Source organism: Onychomys torridus, chromosome 11 (assembly GCF_903995425.1).
Source record: "Onychomys torridus chromosome 11, mOncTor1.1, whole genome shotgun sequence".
Taxonomy (NCBI): Eukaryota; Metazoa; Chordata; class Mammalia; order Rodentia; family Cricetidae; genus Onychomys; species Onychomys torridus.
This window is the reverse complement of record NC_050453.1, coordinates 772776-789555: the sequence shown is the minus strand read 5'-3', so window position 1 is coordinate 789555 and position 16780 is coordinate 772776. Positions and strand designations below refer to the sequence as shown.

At 43.4% G+C, this 16780-nt stretch overlaps 1 protein-coding gene across 2 annotated transcripts in view; it reads left to right on the top strand.

Annotated features, from left to right (window-relative positions):
• The window catches only part of Plxna2 (plexin A2), a 201244-nt gene that overhangs the window by 140975 nt on the left and 43489 nt on the right, over positions 1–16780 (top strand). For both annotated transcript variants that reach the window (XR_004946163.1, XM_036202014.1), the window contains exons 10-12: positions 3407–3607; positions 5464–5560; positions 8487–8677. Coding sequence is in view for 1 of the 2 variants with exons in the window: in XM_036202014.1 (XP_036057907.1) it covers positions 3407–3607; positions 5464–5560; positions 8487–8677 (489 nt within the window). In the remaining variant the exon portion in view is untranslated. The remainder of the gene's footprint in view (positions 1–3406; positions 3608–5463; positions 5561–8486; positions 8678–16780) is intronic.

Below are 16780 nucleotides of genomic sequence, written 5' to 3'. Positions count from 1 at the left end.
TGTGTACAGAAACAAGTGGCATAGGAATGGCTTCAGGTGGAACCTATCACTCTCCCAAGTCCCAAATGTACTGAAGTTACAACAACTCTCGAGACTTCCTGGCTGTCGATTCTCTTGCCTCTGCCCTTGGCCTTACCATTGTCATTTCTACCCCAAACTCCTTCCCTTCACCAGTTATCTCATGGATCCATCTCCCAGACCAGGTCTACATCTTTCTTGTTGCCAAAGATGCAGATTGTGTGCTGGGAATGCCAACCACTTCTTTCTACCCTAGGAATAGAAGAAAAGTCCTTTTCTATCTGGCCCTAGAACAACTGCCAAATAAACAAAGCCCAATGCATCATTTTGCTACTAGGCCAATCTTGAGCATGTTTAGGTATTAGGAAAGAGCCTATTCATCATTTTTAAAACTAATTTTAAAAGACCTAAAAGAGCATGCAGAAGCTTTCTAAAATTCTATTCTTTGAAAAACAAATGTAACTTACAATTAACTTCTGCCCATGACTTGCCAAACTCTAAGCTAGATATATATTGAGTATATTCAGCTATCCCTCCACAGTCATAGAGGACAAGGACTAGTTCCAGAACCTTTTACAGATGTGAAGTCCCTTCTGTTAAACCATGTGATATTTTCATAAAACCATACATATTCTGTCCTGTATCTTAAATGATCTTTAGATTACTCAGAATCTATCACTCTGTATCAATGCTGTAGGAGCAGCTGCTTTCTTTATTTGGGAGATAATCACAGTGGGGTCCTTGTATATCTCTAGTACAGGTATAACTTTTATTTTTCAAATATCTTTGGTCCTTGGCTGATGGAATCCATGGATACTAAGGGACAATTATGGGGAAATTTTTGTCATCAAAGGTTTAAAGGATTCTACAGTCTTATTTGCTGACCTGAGACATCATACTTCCAAAAGTATATCTTTAAGAGTCTAGGCCTCCTGAAATTTAAATTTGTTTTCTGAACTCATTAGAGAAACAAGAATTTGTCTTTTATAACACTTGGTTCCAAATCTGAATTAATCTCCTCTCTCTCTCTCTCTCTCTCTCTCTCTCTCTCTCTCTCTCTCTCTCTCTCTCTCTCTCTCTCTCTCTCTCTCTCTCTCTCTCTCTCTCTCTCTCTGTGTCTGTCTGTCTGTCTGTCTGTTTGTCTTTCTGTCAGTCTGTGTCTGTCTCTCCTCTCTTTCTCTAAGCCTACACACACACACACACACACACACACACACACACACACCCCACTGCATTATACATCAGACTTACTTCTATAATAAATTCTAACCTGTTAGATTCTGGCTAGATTTTTAGCTGCTGACTGGATGTTCTTCTTTTCAGTGGGATACCTGGGTTTCCTGGCTATAAATCTGTGAAAGACTCTGTCAAAAGTGCCTGCAGGGGATGAAAAATAAAAGAGCACTAAAGAGCAGGTTTATGAGTCGGCAGCTTAAGCAACTGGTACCTGAACTAGGACCCATCTGTTCTGGTATTCCTTCTGATCCAGTACCTCTCAGAAATTCTGCTTTTTGGAGTCCTCCTATGCAGTGACTGGCAGGCAGGAGTGGCCAGCTTACCCTGGAAGTCTTTCTAGTCCTCCCAGACAGAATTCAATAGGAAATTCCCCAGGCTCCAGCTCTGTACAAATGGTCATACTCCTCAATAGCTAAGGCTGTGCATTTAGGTAATTATGGAACTCCAGAAACCATGGCCATCTATAGTCCTAGCTTGGGAATCAAATTGCTTCTCAAGTTTCCCTTATCTCTTACCAGCCTCCAAACTTAAAATTAAAAAGAAACTACAGAATTCTTTTGTCTATTATTTTATTTTCTTCTTTACATTCACCCTTCTGCAAACAATGGCTAAGTATCCATTATACATTTGACACAAGATGAAGACTTGGAATGTGTGGTGGAAAAGTTCAGGCCCAGTTCTTCAGAAGATCACAGCCCAGCAAGATAAACAAGTCCACAGGAATTGTAGACCCACAGATTCAATGCAAATATGGGACAATACGTAGAGTTCTACCTGAAGCTATTGTTGGAAAGGGTTGGTCCAGCCTTCCTGAGCCAAGTTGGAAAGCTGGGTATTTGATGCTCAGCTATCTGATTAAGTTGAGGTAGAGCAGAGAGCAGGAAGAATATGGCAGTACTGGGTAGAAGTTAGTCTTTGATAGGGAGAAAAGCATGTACAAAGGTCCAGATTTAGTGTTAGTACAAGAAATAGCACCACAGAACTATGTGTTCAGTATGTCCAGACTTTGATGTACAAGAATGAACAGGTTTAGAGGCAAATACAGACCAGAGTATAATAGGTTTACAGCTGGAATCTGAAGAAAAAGAGGAGAGAGGGGGACTGTGCATGTCCACACAGAGGAGCTGACTAGCTCTGTAGATCTTCGGTAGAGATTACAATTGCTCAACAGCCTGTGTTACACAAGGCTTCTGACAGGGATGGCTTCTGCTATCTGGAATTTGAGACTGTCCATAACTTGCGGAAAGTCCAGCAGTTTTGTTACTCAGGCAGCAAATACCAGCAATACCCTCCTGTAACCACATGAGCACCAACATGTTCCCAAAGTCCCTCTAGGAACTAGTGTCCAGAGAACAGGGAAGGTGGAACTTCCTTCAAGAACTCCCTAACTGATCCCTGGATATTAGACATGTTTCTATGTGAAGAGTTTCCACATCCCCCCTGTACGGGGCAGAGAAGGCAACAAGACTGGGTTTTGTTGGACCTCTGCCTCCAGACACAATGGAGGAAAACTGATCTCTCCTTCTCTCTCTCATGCATCCTCCTCATGGCCCCTCCCTTCCACACTTCCCTATTTGGATTTTGTTTTCCAAAGCAGCATCGCATTCACACATGGTAATAAAATGAGATAAAAAGCCAGAGCAAGGATTTAGAGCATATCTGGGGGGTTGGGTGGGGCACTTGACCCCCCCCCCCTCCTGGAAAGGCTGGCTCAGCTGGAACTGAGAAGCTGAGGCTGTAGATAAGGGCTGCCTCAGGCACCAGACAATGTAAAGGGCCAAGGGGCTGGGGAACCAGATAAAACCAGAGGTGGGGTGTCTGAGCTGGGGACATGAACCCATGGAGGCTCTTTCATTTAGTCTCCAGAGATAAAACCCACAGTTTGCCATAAGGGTGTTTGAAAGTTAATTCCTAAATTGTAATACACACCACCAAGATTAGGATGCCTTGTGGAATAGTGTTGACAATATCAAAGACCAGTAGGAAGAAAGATTTCATCCCCTACTGACTCTACATACCTCTTAAATAAGGTGCAGCCCTTCTTCTCATGGGCTACCTACCTGGAAACAGGAAGTTCCTGACTGGCATTAGTTTCTTTCCCTCTCCGGGCTTAACTCTGGAAACTAATGGAGCTCTCTGCTTGCTCACTTAGGACTGTCCCCAGCTTGTGCCCACGGAGGAGATTCTGATCCCAGTTGGAGAAGTGAAACCAATCACCCTCAAGGCCCGGAACCTTCCCCAGCCCCAGTCCGGCCAGCGGGGCTATGAGTGTGTGCTCAGCATCCAGGGGGCTGTACACCGAGTCCCTGCCCTGCGCTTCAACAGCTCCAGTGTGCAGTGCCAAAACAGCTCGGTAAGCAGCTCACAAATGTGCCAAGACCTTAGATAATGTAGGGTCACAGGCAGTGCCCACATTACCAGGAACAGAGAAACCTGTAAGCACCCTGAGCCAGTGAGCCATGTTCTCAGAGGAGAGAACTCTCAAGGGAACCTTAATGGCAAAAGTTGAAATTTGGAGGTTCCTTCTGAAGTTAAAGGACACATTTTTGCCATTGGGGAAACTTCTGCCAAAAGGAATCAATCCCACCAGTACCCTATCCCCATGTAATATATGAGCACATTGGTGGGCATCACTGAGATGAGAATGGGCAGAAAGGGGTGGGAGGAGAGGAATGAGATGCAGCATTTCAGGAGCCAAAAGGGTTAATCCTGCCCAGAATGGTGGACAGAAAACAGGAGGTGTTTAATTATAATTCCAGCCCAGAGAAGATCTTTTTATCTGCCAACTCCGTCTCTGACTGTGGGGGGTCAGCTCAGAGATGAGGGACTGACAAAGGTGTTGAGGGAAGCTAATTCGCCTGGGAGAGATAAAGAGAATCTGGGCCTCTTATCAGGGAGCTGTCAGATTCTGGGGTCACAAGCGTTTGATAGAATTTGTAATCGGTGCCAAGTGTGCAGGAAGCCAGGCTGAGAAAGAGAGCACAACAAAGGAAGAAGGCAATGGAAGCCTGGGCAGGAGAGCAGCAGTGGAGTGCCCTCCAGGCCTAAGTGACCAGGAATGGGCAGCCATAAAGAGGGGCTGCCCAGGAGACGTAACAGGGTGCAGTGAGGACAGGACCACCCAGGGGGTTGCGAAAGGCTTGAACACCCTCTATGAGGTCCAAAAAACAGAAGACTCAGCCTCTCTAGGGATTTTTTTCTGGTGTGCTATGAGATCCCCAGGAAGATGTGAGTACTTTCTTTATTAGACACTAATCCAAGAAAAACCTATCTGTAGAGGGAGAGCACCAGGCGGGGGAGATAGCACAGTCAGTGAAGTGCCTGCCACCCAAGGACCTGAGTTTGGATCCCCCATACCCACAAAAAAATGCTGGTCACAAAGACTCAACTATAATCCCAGTCCTGGGGGTGGAACGTGGAAGATCATTGGAGCCCATTTGGCAGCCAGTCTAGCAAAATCTATGAACTCCAGGCCAATCTCAGAAAATGGGAGAATGATTAAGGAAGACACTCAGCCTCAACCTCTGGCCTTCATATGCATAATGCACATATGCACACTTGTACACACAAACACATCAAAAACTCATCACATACACTTGAGAGACCAACCAGACACTCCACAACTGTTGCCACATGCCCTGTTATAGGCTCTAGGTGTGAGAGACCAGTGAGGACATTAACTTTGAGTCCCAAAAAGTAGACTCTAAAGAAAATAAATGCACCCATGAAAGAATGCATTGTAATTCCTGGAAAGTGCCAGACTGAAGACAGAAAATGGCAACACCAGGAGTCCAAGGCTGGGATGTGGGAGACTGGGAGGGACATAAGGAAGGACGCAGGGAGGATGAATGAGAACTAGACTTAATGAACAAGGGTGAGCGAGCGGAAAGGGTAGCAGTTATAAGGAGAAAGCGTTCCTTTTGAGATGCATACTCAACCAATATACAGAGAGGGTCTTCAGCAAGTGTGTTTAGAGCGGATGGATTTAGCAGGAGAAAGGGGTAGAGATGGAGACCTGAGCTTTATCAGATTCAGGAAGAACTGAAGGGTAAGCCAGAGGCTTAGGAAAGCTCCTGGTAGCCTTATTGACTACAAGTCTGGGACAAGGTGTCATGGGGTCCCTTTGGGCAGCCTGAGGAGTTGCTTTGTACTCTGACTTACTATGACAGACAGCCTTGAGAGATGTGTGTTCCTGTCCTCTCCCTGTAGTACCAGTATGATGGAATGGATATCAGCAATTTAGCAGTGGACTTCGCTGTGGTGTGGAATGGCAACTTCATCATTGACAACCCTCAGGACCTGAAAGGTAAACAGCTGCTTCCGGGTGCAAGTTTGATCTTTTCATGACCTTGGGGAAGGCTGGGATCCGGGAGATCATAGCAGGCTGCTGCTGTTCCTTGAACAGCACACTCCCTCTGCCAGAAGAGCTCTTCAGAGACTCCTAAAGCAACATTTGAAGTCATCAAAGGAGCCCTGTCGGGAGCCCTGTTTTACTACAGCCAGAGCAGTCCGCCAAGTGGTTGCCCGTTCTTCTGCACTGTTCTCTTGCTCCTGGTAGCTTTGAAGTATCTGTGGAACCTTTCCTAGGAGAACAGCAGGCAAAGCATCCTGCCAGCTTCCCTAGAAATGGAGATAGGGCTTTCATACAGGCTCTCCTTCCCGTGTTCCCAGCCCTGGTCACTTTCACAGCACAAGGAAGGCTTGTACATCTGTGCTGTAGTCCTGAGACTGGTGAGGGATTCCTATGCTAACTCAAGATCACATCTGGAGCAAAGAAGCTCAGTAAGGGGGGGGAGGGCTGGGTTAGAGCAAGAGAGAAACTCTAAAGCTCCTACCCTGTAAGCTATCATTGCACTCATCCAGAAAGCAGGTCCTGGCAGGCCCACCCCCAGGGCAGCCCTTCAGAATGACCCAATTACTGAACATGTGTCATATAAAGCATTCATTAAACAATTCATTTGAGTTCTTTTTATTACTTAGTAACTCTAAATGTATGCTATTATTATTCCCATCCTATAGATGGTGAAGCTGAGTCATATAGCAAATGCTGAGACAGTCTGACTTCAGAGCTAGCATGCAACTTAGTACACACCAAGATGAGGACCTATTGCCACTGCTGCTGGGCTCTGAGTGGGATTTGAAGCCCTTACCCCATTGAGAGTCATATATCCTATTATGCTTCAAGTAAATGGAATTGTCATAGTCTCTGCTTCAACTCCTGGGTCACCCCCTGAGCACCAGGGAGGCAGTTAATGGAAAGATAGGGTCTGCAGATGCCTCAACATCTATGGAATACAGACAGCTTCTTGTCTGAGGTACACTGTTAAAGTCAATGCAACCTACATTGCAAGACAGACTTCAGTACAGGTAGCTGTGTTTGCTTGCTCCTAGACTAGATCTTTTTCACCACTAGAAGATAAGAGATATTTTCCTTGCCACATTAGATCAGTTAGATCCCAGAGGTTGCACCCAGAACCTGGAGGAAAATGGCCAGGTCCAGACTGTTACATCAGACTCTCCTGACATCTACAAGGTTCTGTAGGTGCACAAGCAGCCTCCTCATGCCTTCACATGTGTGTCTACTAGATCCTTAGTGTCCAAGAATGCTGAACATGAATTGGGTTCAGTGGGCTACTGTGTTTAAGTATTCAGGTTCACAAACTCAGCAAACCAAGTTCCACTGCTGATGCTTCTACTTGAACCATGCAAGTTTAGGCTACATCCTAGTGTCTTCATGCAGGCCCCAGAGGAAAGGAAGCCCACTGCTTAAGGTCTTGCTGAGGATTTGCGGAGCTCATGGCTAAAGACTACATGATCCAGATTTATAAATGTCTCACAAGTACTTGCTCAATTTCAGATTCCCTTCACCAGTGCCTTGGGGACCACAGGCATAAGAGTACTTAGACTTAGGATGCTGAATGGTCTGTGCTGCTAGAACCAGGAAGCTGGATGGAACAGAGGTATCAGGGAGTGCTATGGAAGAATAAAAAATGCATCTCCCTTGGGGAATGTGCCTGACCTCCAGCAGAGGCACAAAAACAGGTCAAAAAGCTTAGGACAACTTGGCTAGACAAGATGAAAAGTGACTTTCTGAGTCATTGCTCAATATCTACCATGGGATTATTTTCAGGAACCTCCAGAATGGCATAGTATTTATACCTAACCACAAACATCTCTAGATGACTTACAATGTATAATTGAATATAAATGCGGGGAAGAGAGTTGTGCATGTTAGTTATTAAGTAATGATACCAAAATATCAGTCTATACATGTACAGATGTATCTACTTTTAGATGCTGAATCCATTAGTTGATTATATTCATCTGGAGAATTTGCTTGGAGCTCTGAATTCCCAGTACTAACAAGAAAAGACTAAGTCCAGGGCTCATGCCACAACTATGCTTGATAGCTAGTTCCTCTAGGGCCTCCAAGTCAGTTAGAGAAAAAGCAAAGCAAAAGGTTTGCAGAATGATCATGTGACCTATCGAGAACTAGTTTGTTCTCTCTGGGAACACATTCCTCATCTACACTGGCTGTGATAGGGCTGTGTCATGCTTTCCTTGCTAGCATGCCCCCTACTTCAGCCACCTGGACTTTCTTTAATCCAGGGTGCCAACTAAGATTTTTCTGTTCTCAGGACCCACCATCAGCAGCACAGCAAGCTTTACATCAGGATTCGAGCTTGAGACCAGTACCCATAGTAAGCTAGGAGAGTCAATATGTTTCTTTTTTACTTCATTTTTTACCTGCAATGAAGAAATGAGTCCATTTCTCTAATTTGTGAGAGACAGTAGCTTAAGAATACTGTTAGAGTTCAAAGAAAAGATAATAGGTGTGTGTATATAGCATCTAGAGTATATCACAGGCATTGCTGAATACTCACTGTACAACATCTCATTCAAAGCTCTCCCAAACCAACTATTATCTCCATGTTAGAGATGGATAAACAAGAATCAGAGAAGTTAAATACTTTGTCACACTGATAGGAAGTAGAGAAGCTACAATTAAAGCAGGGATATGATTCAGTCTAGAAGCAGAAACCTTCAACCTATTTTTCTACTGTACCTCTAGACGACTGCCTAGTCACCGTATTCACTCCCCATGTTACACTCTTGCAGTGGTGGTGATCCCTGATGTTGTCTGTGGTTGGGGCAGGTCTGTTACACCTACAAACAGAGGGGATGTGGTGAGCCTCTGCAGTCCTATCCATGACAGCCCCCTTTCTTTGCAGTACATCTCTACAAGTGTGCAGCCCAGCGGGAAAGCTGTGGCCTCTGCCTCAAGGCAGACCACAAGTTCGAGTGTGGCTGGTGCAGTGATGAGCGTAGATGTACCCTCCACCAACACTGCCCCAGCACTTCTAGCCCCTGGCTCGATTGGTCCAGCCAAAATGTCAAATGCTCCAATCCCCAAATCACAGAGGTAAGTCTCCAACTTCCAAAAGATAAAGGGACAGCCAGGGGCATATGAAAAAAAAAAATGTACTTCTGGATGAATTCCTGAAGATGGTATATTTGGTGGACAGATATGGAAGGTCTTGGTGTGTGTGTCTAGGAACAGGCATAAGTGACAGGAGTGTGGTCCACACTCCACACTGCAGTGCATGATGTGTATACATGTCTGTATACCCATGAATATGAGGGAGGCTGAGCCAGGCAGGTCAAGACATTGACTCCACGGTAAAGGAAGATTTCAGAAAGCAGCTTTGGCTTTTCTCATTAAAAATGCTATTTGAGGAACTACAGCTAGTTCAGAGGTGCAAAATTGGAAACTGGAGAAGTAGACAGGCCATATGTTAGCCACATACCATTTCTCAGGATTTTTTCTTGGTCCCAATTTGTTTTGTGCATTTTCATGGGAGGAAATAAAGTAATTAATTAGATTGGAAAAAATGATGTTCCCAAAATAGCACATTGCAAAGGAAGATGAATTAGTGATAGGGAGAGAAATAACAACTGCTTGGGTGTGAGTGGTCTGGAGGCGCCCAGTTGTATTTAACTCTGGTTGCTGTCAACTATTCCCCAGTCAATAATTGTTACTTTTCTTTGAATCTAAATTTTGTATTCTCTATTAAGAACAAAGGCCTTGGCAGGTTCCATGGTGGTATGCAAAGCTTATGATATCAGAAAGAAACTATTCCTGTCTTCATCTTCCCTGAGCTGATGCACTGCCCTCGTCTCTGCATCATTTCCCCTCAAAGCCATGCTACTTTTCCCTGTGTCATGGAATATTGGGAAACTTCTTGATTTCCTTTCTGACCTAATCATATCCTTCTCAGTTAAGTTTAAGGAAAACAAAAAAACTCAAGATCAAGTGGTATTGCAGCCTTCAGATAGACTGAACAGAGAGCAGATATTTATTTAACATGCTTGACTTTGATATATTTAATTCTCATAGCAAGTGTAGGAAGTTTTCTCAGCTCCATTTCACAGAAGAGAAAAAGGAGTCCCAAATTCATACAGCAGATAAGAGGCAGCACCAGCATCTAAACTCAGATTTCATTACAAAGCTACTTTAAAATTCTTCATGATTTTCTAGAGGAATATACAATTAGTAGTGCTTCATCTTAATTAATATCCAGTCCATTGCAAGTATAGACCAGATAGTTGTGACCCTCCCCTCCACGTGAGAGGACACTGTGCTAAGTGCTTCAACCCCCAGATCACCAAAGTAAGGCCCCAAAGTTCCCCAGAAGTTGAATACGAGACCATGGGAAGGAAGTGCAGTGTGCCATTTTGTATGTGAGTGTCTGTGGAGAAGAATGTAGTTGACATGGAGGGGAGAGAAGTGCTACGTCATGGTGTTGTTCTGTGACAGGATAAACTTACACAGGTGTAGATCCTGCCTGCAAACAGGGAGTAGCTTTAGCACTAGCTTACATCCAGATGTGGCCAGTGACCAGGCCCGCTGACTTTTCTGATGGAAGAAAATGGAAAGAGGACTGACATACTGGCCCACTTCAGCCCCTGCCCTCATACAGAGCATCTTCACATCTTTGGAGCACTGTGCCTTATCTATTCTAGTGGTTTCTGGCAACGTCCAGCCTGAAAACTTTGACTGTTCATGCTTTGCATTATGTCTTTCTGCTGTCAATGCCTGTGGTGTCTGGAGCTTAAATCAGTAGAGATTCTGTCATCATCAAGCACTTCCTAACTCCACAGGCTCTGGGACTGCAAAGCCTGGTGGCTGTCTGCTCTCAGCCTGGCTGGAGCTTCTATAAACCCTAAAGCTAGCTGCTCACAGGGAAGCCTCTGCCTCTACCACCCATCCTGTTCACAGACTGAGGACAGGCTGCTGGGTTCACAGAGGACACACAAATTACAGGAGACTAATTAGCCTCCTGAGGTAATTAGGCTATAATTGATTTTTTTTCCAGTGAATGTATCAGCAAAAGAAGGTGTCCCAAGACTCCTAATGGTAATTTTCATGTTGAGGATGTTGAGATATAAAAGGGCATTTTTAGGAAGAGACAAACGTGTACTATGCTCCAAACCCACTCAGGGACATCACTCTAGATAGGACAAATGGCAGGGAGTACCCAGGCCTGGAATGACTAGACTATTATCTGTCCTATTTTCTTTGATGTTGTATCCTTTACCCCCAACAGACCCTCCTTCACCTGTAAGTCATTTTCTTTCTTCTAACTGGTTACTTATGAAATAATTTCATATTTATAAAAAGATACAAAAATACTACAAAGAATATTCATATCCTCTTTACCCAGGTTTTCCAACGTTACTGTACAGAAGCATAATGTAATTATCAGTTAATGTTGATCCAGTAATGTTGTCTGACATACATGCCTTATTAGTATTTTCCCAGTTGTCATAGTGACATCCTTTCTCTGGTCCAAATGCAATCTAAGGTCTAATCTGGGAGCCAGTGTGACATTCCATTATGACATTGTCTTCTCCCTTTAGTCTTTTAATCTACAGTCCTAATAATGCCCTTCTGTGACCTTTATGGTATTAAAGGCCAGTTATGTTATAGTGTCCCTAAATTTGAATATACCTAATGTTTCCTCATGGTTTAATTCAGGCTGGATACTTTGGGCACAAACCATTAAAAGAAAAAGAGCACAGAAACCAACCTGAAGGGGGATCTGAAGGAAATAAGAATCCACAGTTCTTGCTGATGTGAATAGATGAACATTTAATAGGAGGGGAGAAGGAAGATATGTCTTCACACTAGAATCCCAACTAATAAATATAGAAAGAATTGTGGAAAAAGAAAGTCACAATTTTTTTTGGTTTGTTTTTGTTTTTGTTTTGCAAGACAGGGTTTCTCTGTGTAGTTTTGGTGCCTATCCTGGATCTCGCTCTGTAGACCATGCTGGCCTTGAACTCACAGAGATCCACCTGGCTCTGCCTCCTGAGTGCTGGGATTAAAGGTGTGCACCACCACCCAGCTGAAAGTCACAGTCTTAATGTGCATAGCTGTAACTGTTTCAGGCAAGAATGATCATTAGGTGAAAAGATGAGGTAAAAGTTGATGAGAAATAGGATACTTACACAATCTTGAGCTATTTCCCATAAGATTATTAATTGCAATGGGAACAACAGTAGCTTCTCAATGAGGAAAACTGGTCAATTATCTCACCTTAACCAAAAAAACCAGTGTTCACATCACCAAAACAACCCTGAAGACCTCCTGATAAAATACCCCCTCTGAAAAGAGTATAATCTCTCTTCTGTGGCATAATTTTTGCAAGAATAAATAATTTATTCAAAGTAATCTTTAAGAGGAATCAACTTATTTTCTTCAACTTTCTTGGATAATTCCTTTGTGCTGGCATAGCTCTTTTTTTTGAAATCTCATAATTATGGGACTTCTGTGCATTGGTAATCTTTGTACATATCTCCCTTATCTTCAGAAAATATGTTGTCCTCAGTACCATCACTTAGGGCAGCTAACCCAAGCCACTAACTCTATGATCCTTGTAGAACAGAGATGAAAAGAGGATGGTCTATGTCCAACTATGGAAACAAAGCATGGCTTCAAGTGGTGCTATTCTGCATATGAACAGAGAAATAAATGAGATGACCTCAAAGATTCTCCACTGTTAAAATGGAAGCAATTATATGAATAGCTGTGTTCTTCCCTAACCCTCCTTATCCTACACTCTCCATAGCAACCAGGGCTACCCCTAAAGATCCATCTGTTATAGATGCTTCATGCAGGACATGTTGTACAGCCAGCCTATTGAACTGGCCAGTTTGCATATAGAGGTTAGGAACACCTCAAGACTCACTGTTTGCTACTTCTCACCAAATAATGGCATAATAGTGATTCTGTCCCCATGGAAGGGCCTGCAAGGTTGCTTTTGTTTCCAGCTGTCACCCAGGATTCTGTGCACATGTTAACCCCTGGAACAGATGTGCTGAGGACTAGAAAGCCTACAGCATGCCTACCCAACCATGTCTGTACTATCCCCAGCCTGGGCCTCAGAGCCTTTTGGGACCTCAATGATGAAACTATTATGAGTCCCCCAACTAGAGATGTGTTCCAAGTAGCTGTGAACTGTCAAGATTCAGCAGAAAGGGAAAAGAGAATATGTCCTCAGGAAAAGAAACTTGAAGATTTAAAGGGGCTCTCAAATGCAGTGAAGGTCCCCCACCCTGGTCTCTGCTTTTAGTTTCCTAGAGTAGCCTAAGAAAGGAACACAAACAAGGGGGTATACATAACAGAAATACATTTTCTCAGGTGTCTGGAAACTGCAAGTCCAAAATGAAGATGTGGATCAGTCCAGGTTCCTGGGAGGGCTATGAGGGAAGATCTGCAGCAGGCCTCTCTTCCAGATACTGGTGCTTTGATGACACACTAGCTTATATACTTGTCACCTTGTCCTCATGTTCACATGATGACATTCTCCCTGCGTATCTGTGGTGGTGCTAGGAATTAGAACTTCAACATATAAAGGGGAGGATTCAGCCCATCAAAATGAGAATTCTAAGAAAGATTGTCACAGCTCATTGAGAAATAAATTCTCTCATCCAAGAATATTTAGTTGGTTACTGCCATGTGCCAGACACTATGCTTGAGTTGGAGGTTGCCACAGGATTGACTGAGACCTGGAAAGGCACAGCTCCTCCCAGCACAGCCCCAACCTTGAGCACTAGTTGGATGATATTGGAAAGTGCCTTCTCCATGGGCCATTTTGCTCCCTCCAAAGAGCCTAGAACAGGAACTTCTCACCCACACCCTTGGCAACGGTCTCCTCTCTAAAAATAGGACTACAGCATAGTAGTGTATACAGAGCTAAGGAAGACACCACCTCAGACAAGCATGAGACAAAATCTAATTTGGAGCTTGACAATAATGATAGCTTTTATTTAATATGACTCTGTTCTGTGGACTGTTCATTCTCACCCTCCAAACAAGATGATTGTAATTATTGTACAAGCTGGGGGAATGGTGCTTTCAAAAGTCAATAATTTATCCAAAGTCACACATCTGGTTAGCAATGATACAGAGGTTGAGAACTAGGCCTCTGTTGTCATTGCAGCAGAGGGTATCTTGTGTCCATCTGATGTCAGACCCTCTTGAAAGACACCAACAGATGTCAGACTTACTGAGTACTTCAGCACCCTTTGGTACTTAATTGTCTTCCTACACATAATCAAGTTCAACCTCATTTCTATGAGTATGGGAAACAATTTGAGAATTTGGGGTGTATGTGAGCTTAAAGCAACCATAATTTTTCCTTTAGGCATAGTCATTTATTCAATGCCTCCTCCAAGTGTTATGTGACATTGAATTGTTTTTGGTCTTTGTCCACCAGTACAATAGTGATAGAAGTGAATCTTAGGTTCCCTGGGTTGACATCTAATCTCTGAGGTGTCTCTATCTAGTGGGAGAACCCAAAGGATAGAACCCAGATGGTGTGCACTTACAGGCTAAGACAGAGATCAGGCTAAGCAAGGCAAGTCTTGAGAAATAGAAGGAATCACAGAGGTGGCACCTCAGGCAGACTGGAAACCTACCATACTTGAAATCTGAAAGAATATGCCTATGTGTTTCTAAAACCACTTACTGTGTGCTGCATTTCCCAGTAAGGATGTACTGACACCAGGTAATTTCTTCATTGACCACTGTATAAATTTCACTTACTAAAATTTTCAACCTCAGTAACTTCTCCAGCCTCACTAGTCCGTGTTTATGGAATAGAAATTCTATTTAACTATCTCAGGTATGTAACTGGGATAGAAAAATCAAGTATAAAACAGTACATATTGTCCTCCAAAACTAAGGATTTTTGATATTGTACTAGTTTGAGGTAATCCAACCCTCCTGTTGCCCCTGCTTTCCATGTGCCAAATAATTTCAAGAAGATTGTTTTTACTCAGACTCTTTCAGATGCTAATGCATCTATGCAACTGCTTGAGAAGCTAGGACAGTTGTAAGTATTTAGCCAAACAGCTGCACCACATTTTTTTAAGAAAGACCAAAATCTACCTGCTCGGGGCTGGAGTGACTCATTGGAAAGTTACCAATAAAGAAGTCAGCCAGCTTTCCTGAGAAACAAGCCAGCACTCTGATCTCCTGTTCATTTATTTGCAGGCCTCATTAATATAACATCACTGCAACAAACAGCTAACGGGGGATGGTGTCAGGATGAATAATGGAGTTACTCTGCTGAGATAACAATTAGGTTTTGAATGTACTATCAGCTAAGACAGCGCTAGCAAGGAGTCACCCCAGGCAGGAAAGCTGGCACCATTGAAGCCATAGATTCCTGCAGAGCTCCTCAGTCAGCTATAGTGATTGTGAAGAATGTGTACTTGAAGGCATGCATACACCACACATACACCCATGCATAAATGCATGCACGCACACATGTATGTGTGCACACAAACATGATCATTTGCTGTCAGGGACTCAGTGTCTAGATGTGTTTGGGAGGCCAGGGTAGAATGGAAACTTGTATGTGTACAGTTAGCATCATTAAGAACACACAATGCTACAGGAAGGAAGGATTATGAATAAGGAAGAGATGGCTATATACCAGCACATATCTATCTCTCTGCTCCTATAACCCAATCTCTGACACGGAGCATCTAATACACAGGTGGAAATACTTCTCCCTCCCACCAACAAGGTTCTGATGTCAGTCTCTCCTTCCTCCTGTAACTTCAGAAAACAAGACTCACACCATGAAGACTATAGCGAGGGCTGCACAGGTCATAGAGAGACAGCAACAAATGCCACAAGGCAGGATGTGCACTTGAATCAAGTCCCTGCCAAGGGCATTGCCCATCTGCCTAGGAAGCTCATAAAAAGCAAAGCCATTTTTCCTTCAACACTAAGCTAGCATTGTCTCTGCATGAATTTTTTGGTTCTCAGATGGTGATAAGAAAAATAATAGCTACACTCACTGAATGCAGTACTGATTGATAGCTCTTCTTATTAAGCCCAATTTAAAGATGAAGGTTGCGAGCAGTGATAACTTTCTTGACGTTACATCAGTTGTTTGACCTTCAGCTGCTTGACTCCAGAGCCCCTCCCCCATCTTTTGGGCCACCAACCAGCTCCCAAATCATGACACGGAGACTTCTTATTCATTATAAATGCTCAACCTAGCTTAGGTTTGTTTCTGGCTAGCTCTTTTAACTAATTAACCTGTTTCTTATTATCTACCTTTTGCCTTGGGGCTTTTTACTTTTCATTCTTTCTATATATCTTACTTTTACTGCTTCTTGTGTCGACTGGCTGGCGACTACCTGGTTTCTGGCCCCAAGTGTCTCCCTCATTCTCTCTTCCTCCTTCCTCTCTCATTCTTCCCCCAGCCTATGTTTTCCCTTATTTATTCTCTCTGCTTGCCAGCTCTGCCTATCCTTTCTCTGCCTAACTGCTGGCTGTTCAGCTCTTTATGCAACTAATCAGGTACCTTAGGCAAGCAAGGTGAAACAGATGCAACACATCTTCACATAATTAAACACACATCCTTACATCCTTAAACAAATGCAGCATAAACAAATATAACACATCTTTACACAGTTAAAGTAATATTCCACAGCATAAACAAATGTAGCACATCTTTACATAGTTGAATAATATTCCACAGCACCCCCACCCATGTTTGACCTGAGCATCATCCTTGCTGTCTCTCTTAAGCTCACTTAGACAAATATTATTCTTTATATAGAGATAGAAGAGAGAAAGGAGCCAAACCAAGCTCTTCCAGCCACTGCTAAGATGGGAAGAAAGCCAGAAGTCCCACCCTCAGCATCATCTTGGGAGGCCAAGCATACATGAATAGAGAGTATGGGGCAAGCCAAATTAGGAGTATGGAAAGGGAGAAGATGAATGGTGGAGAACACAAAGTGGAGAGACCAGAAGAAAACACCAAAGTCAAAAACAGGGCTCCTGGTAAAAAAGGGAGGCAGAGCCTCAGCTGAGAGAAAGAGACTGGTGCTGAGCAGAGACTAAGGCAGATGCTCATAGTTGATGACTTGGTCTCTGCAGGGTTGGGAACAATTATCTCAGACTGTTACATGGAGACTAAATACACATTGTATAGATCCA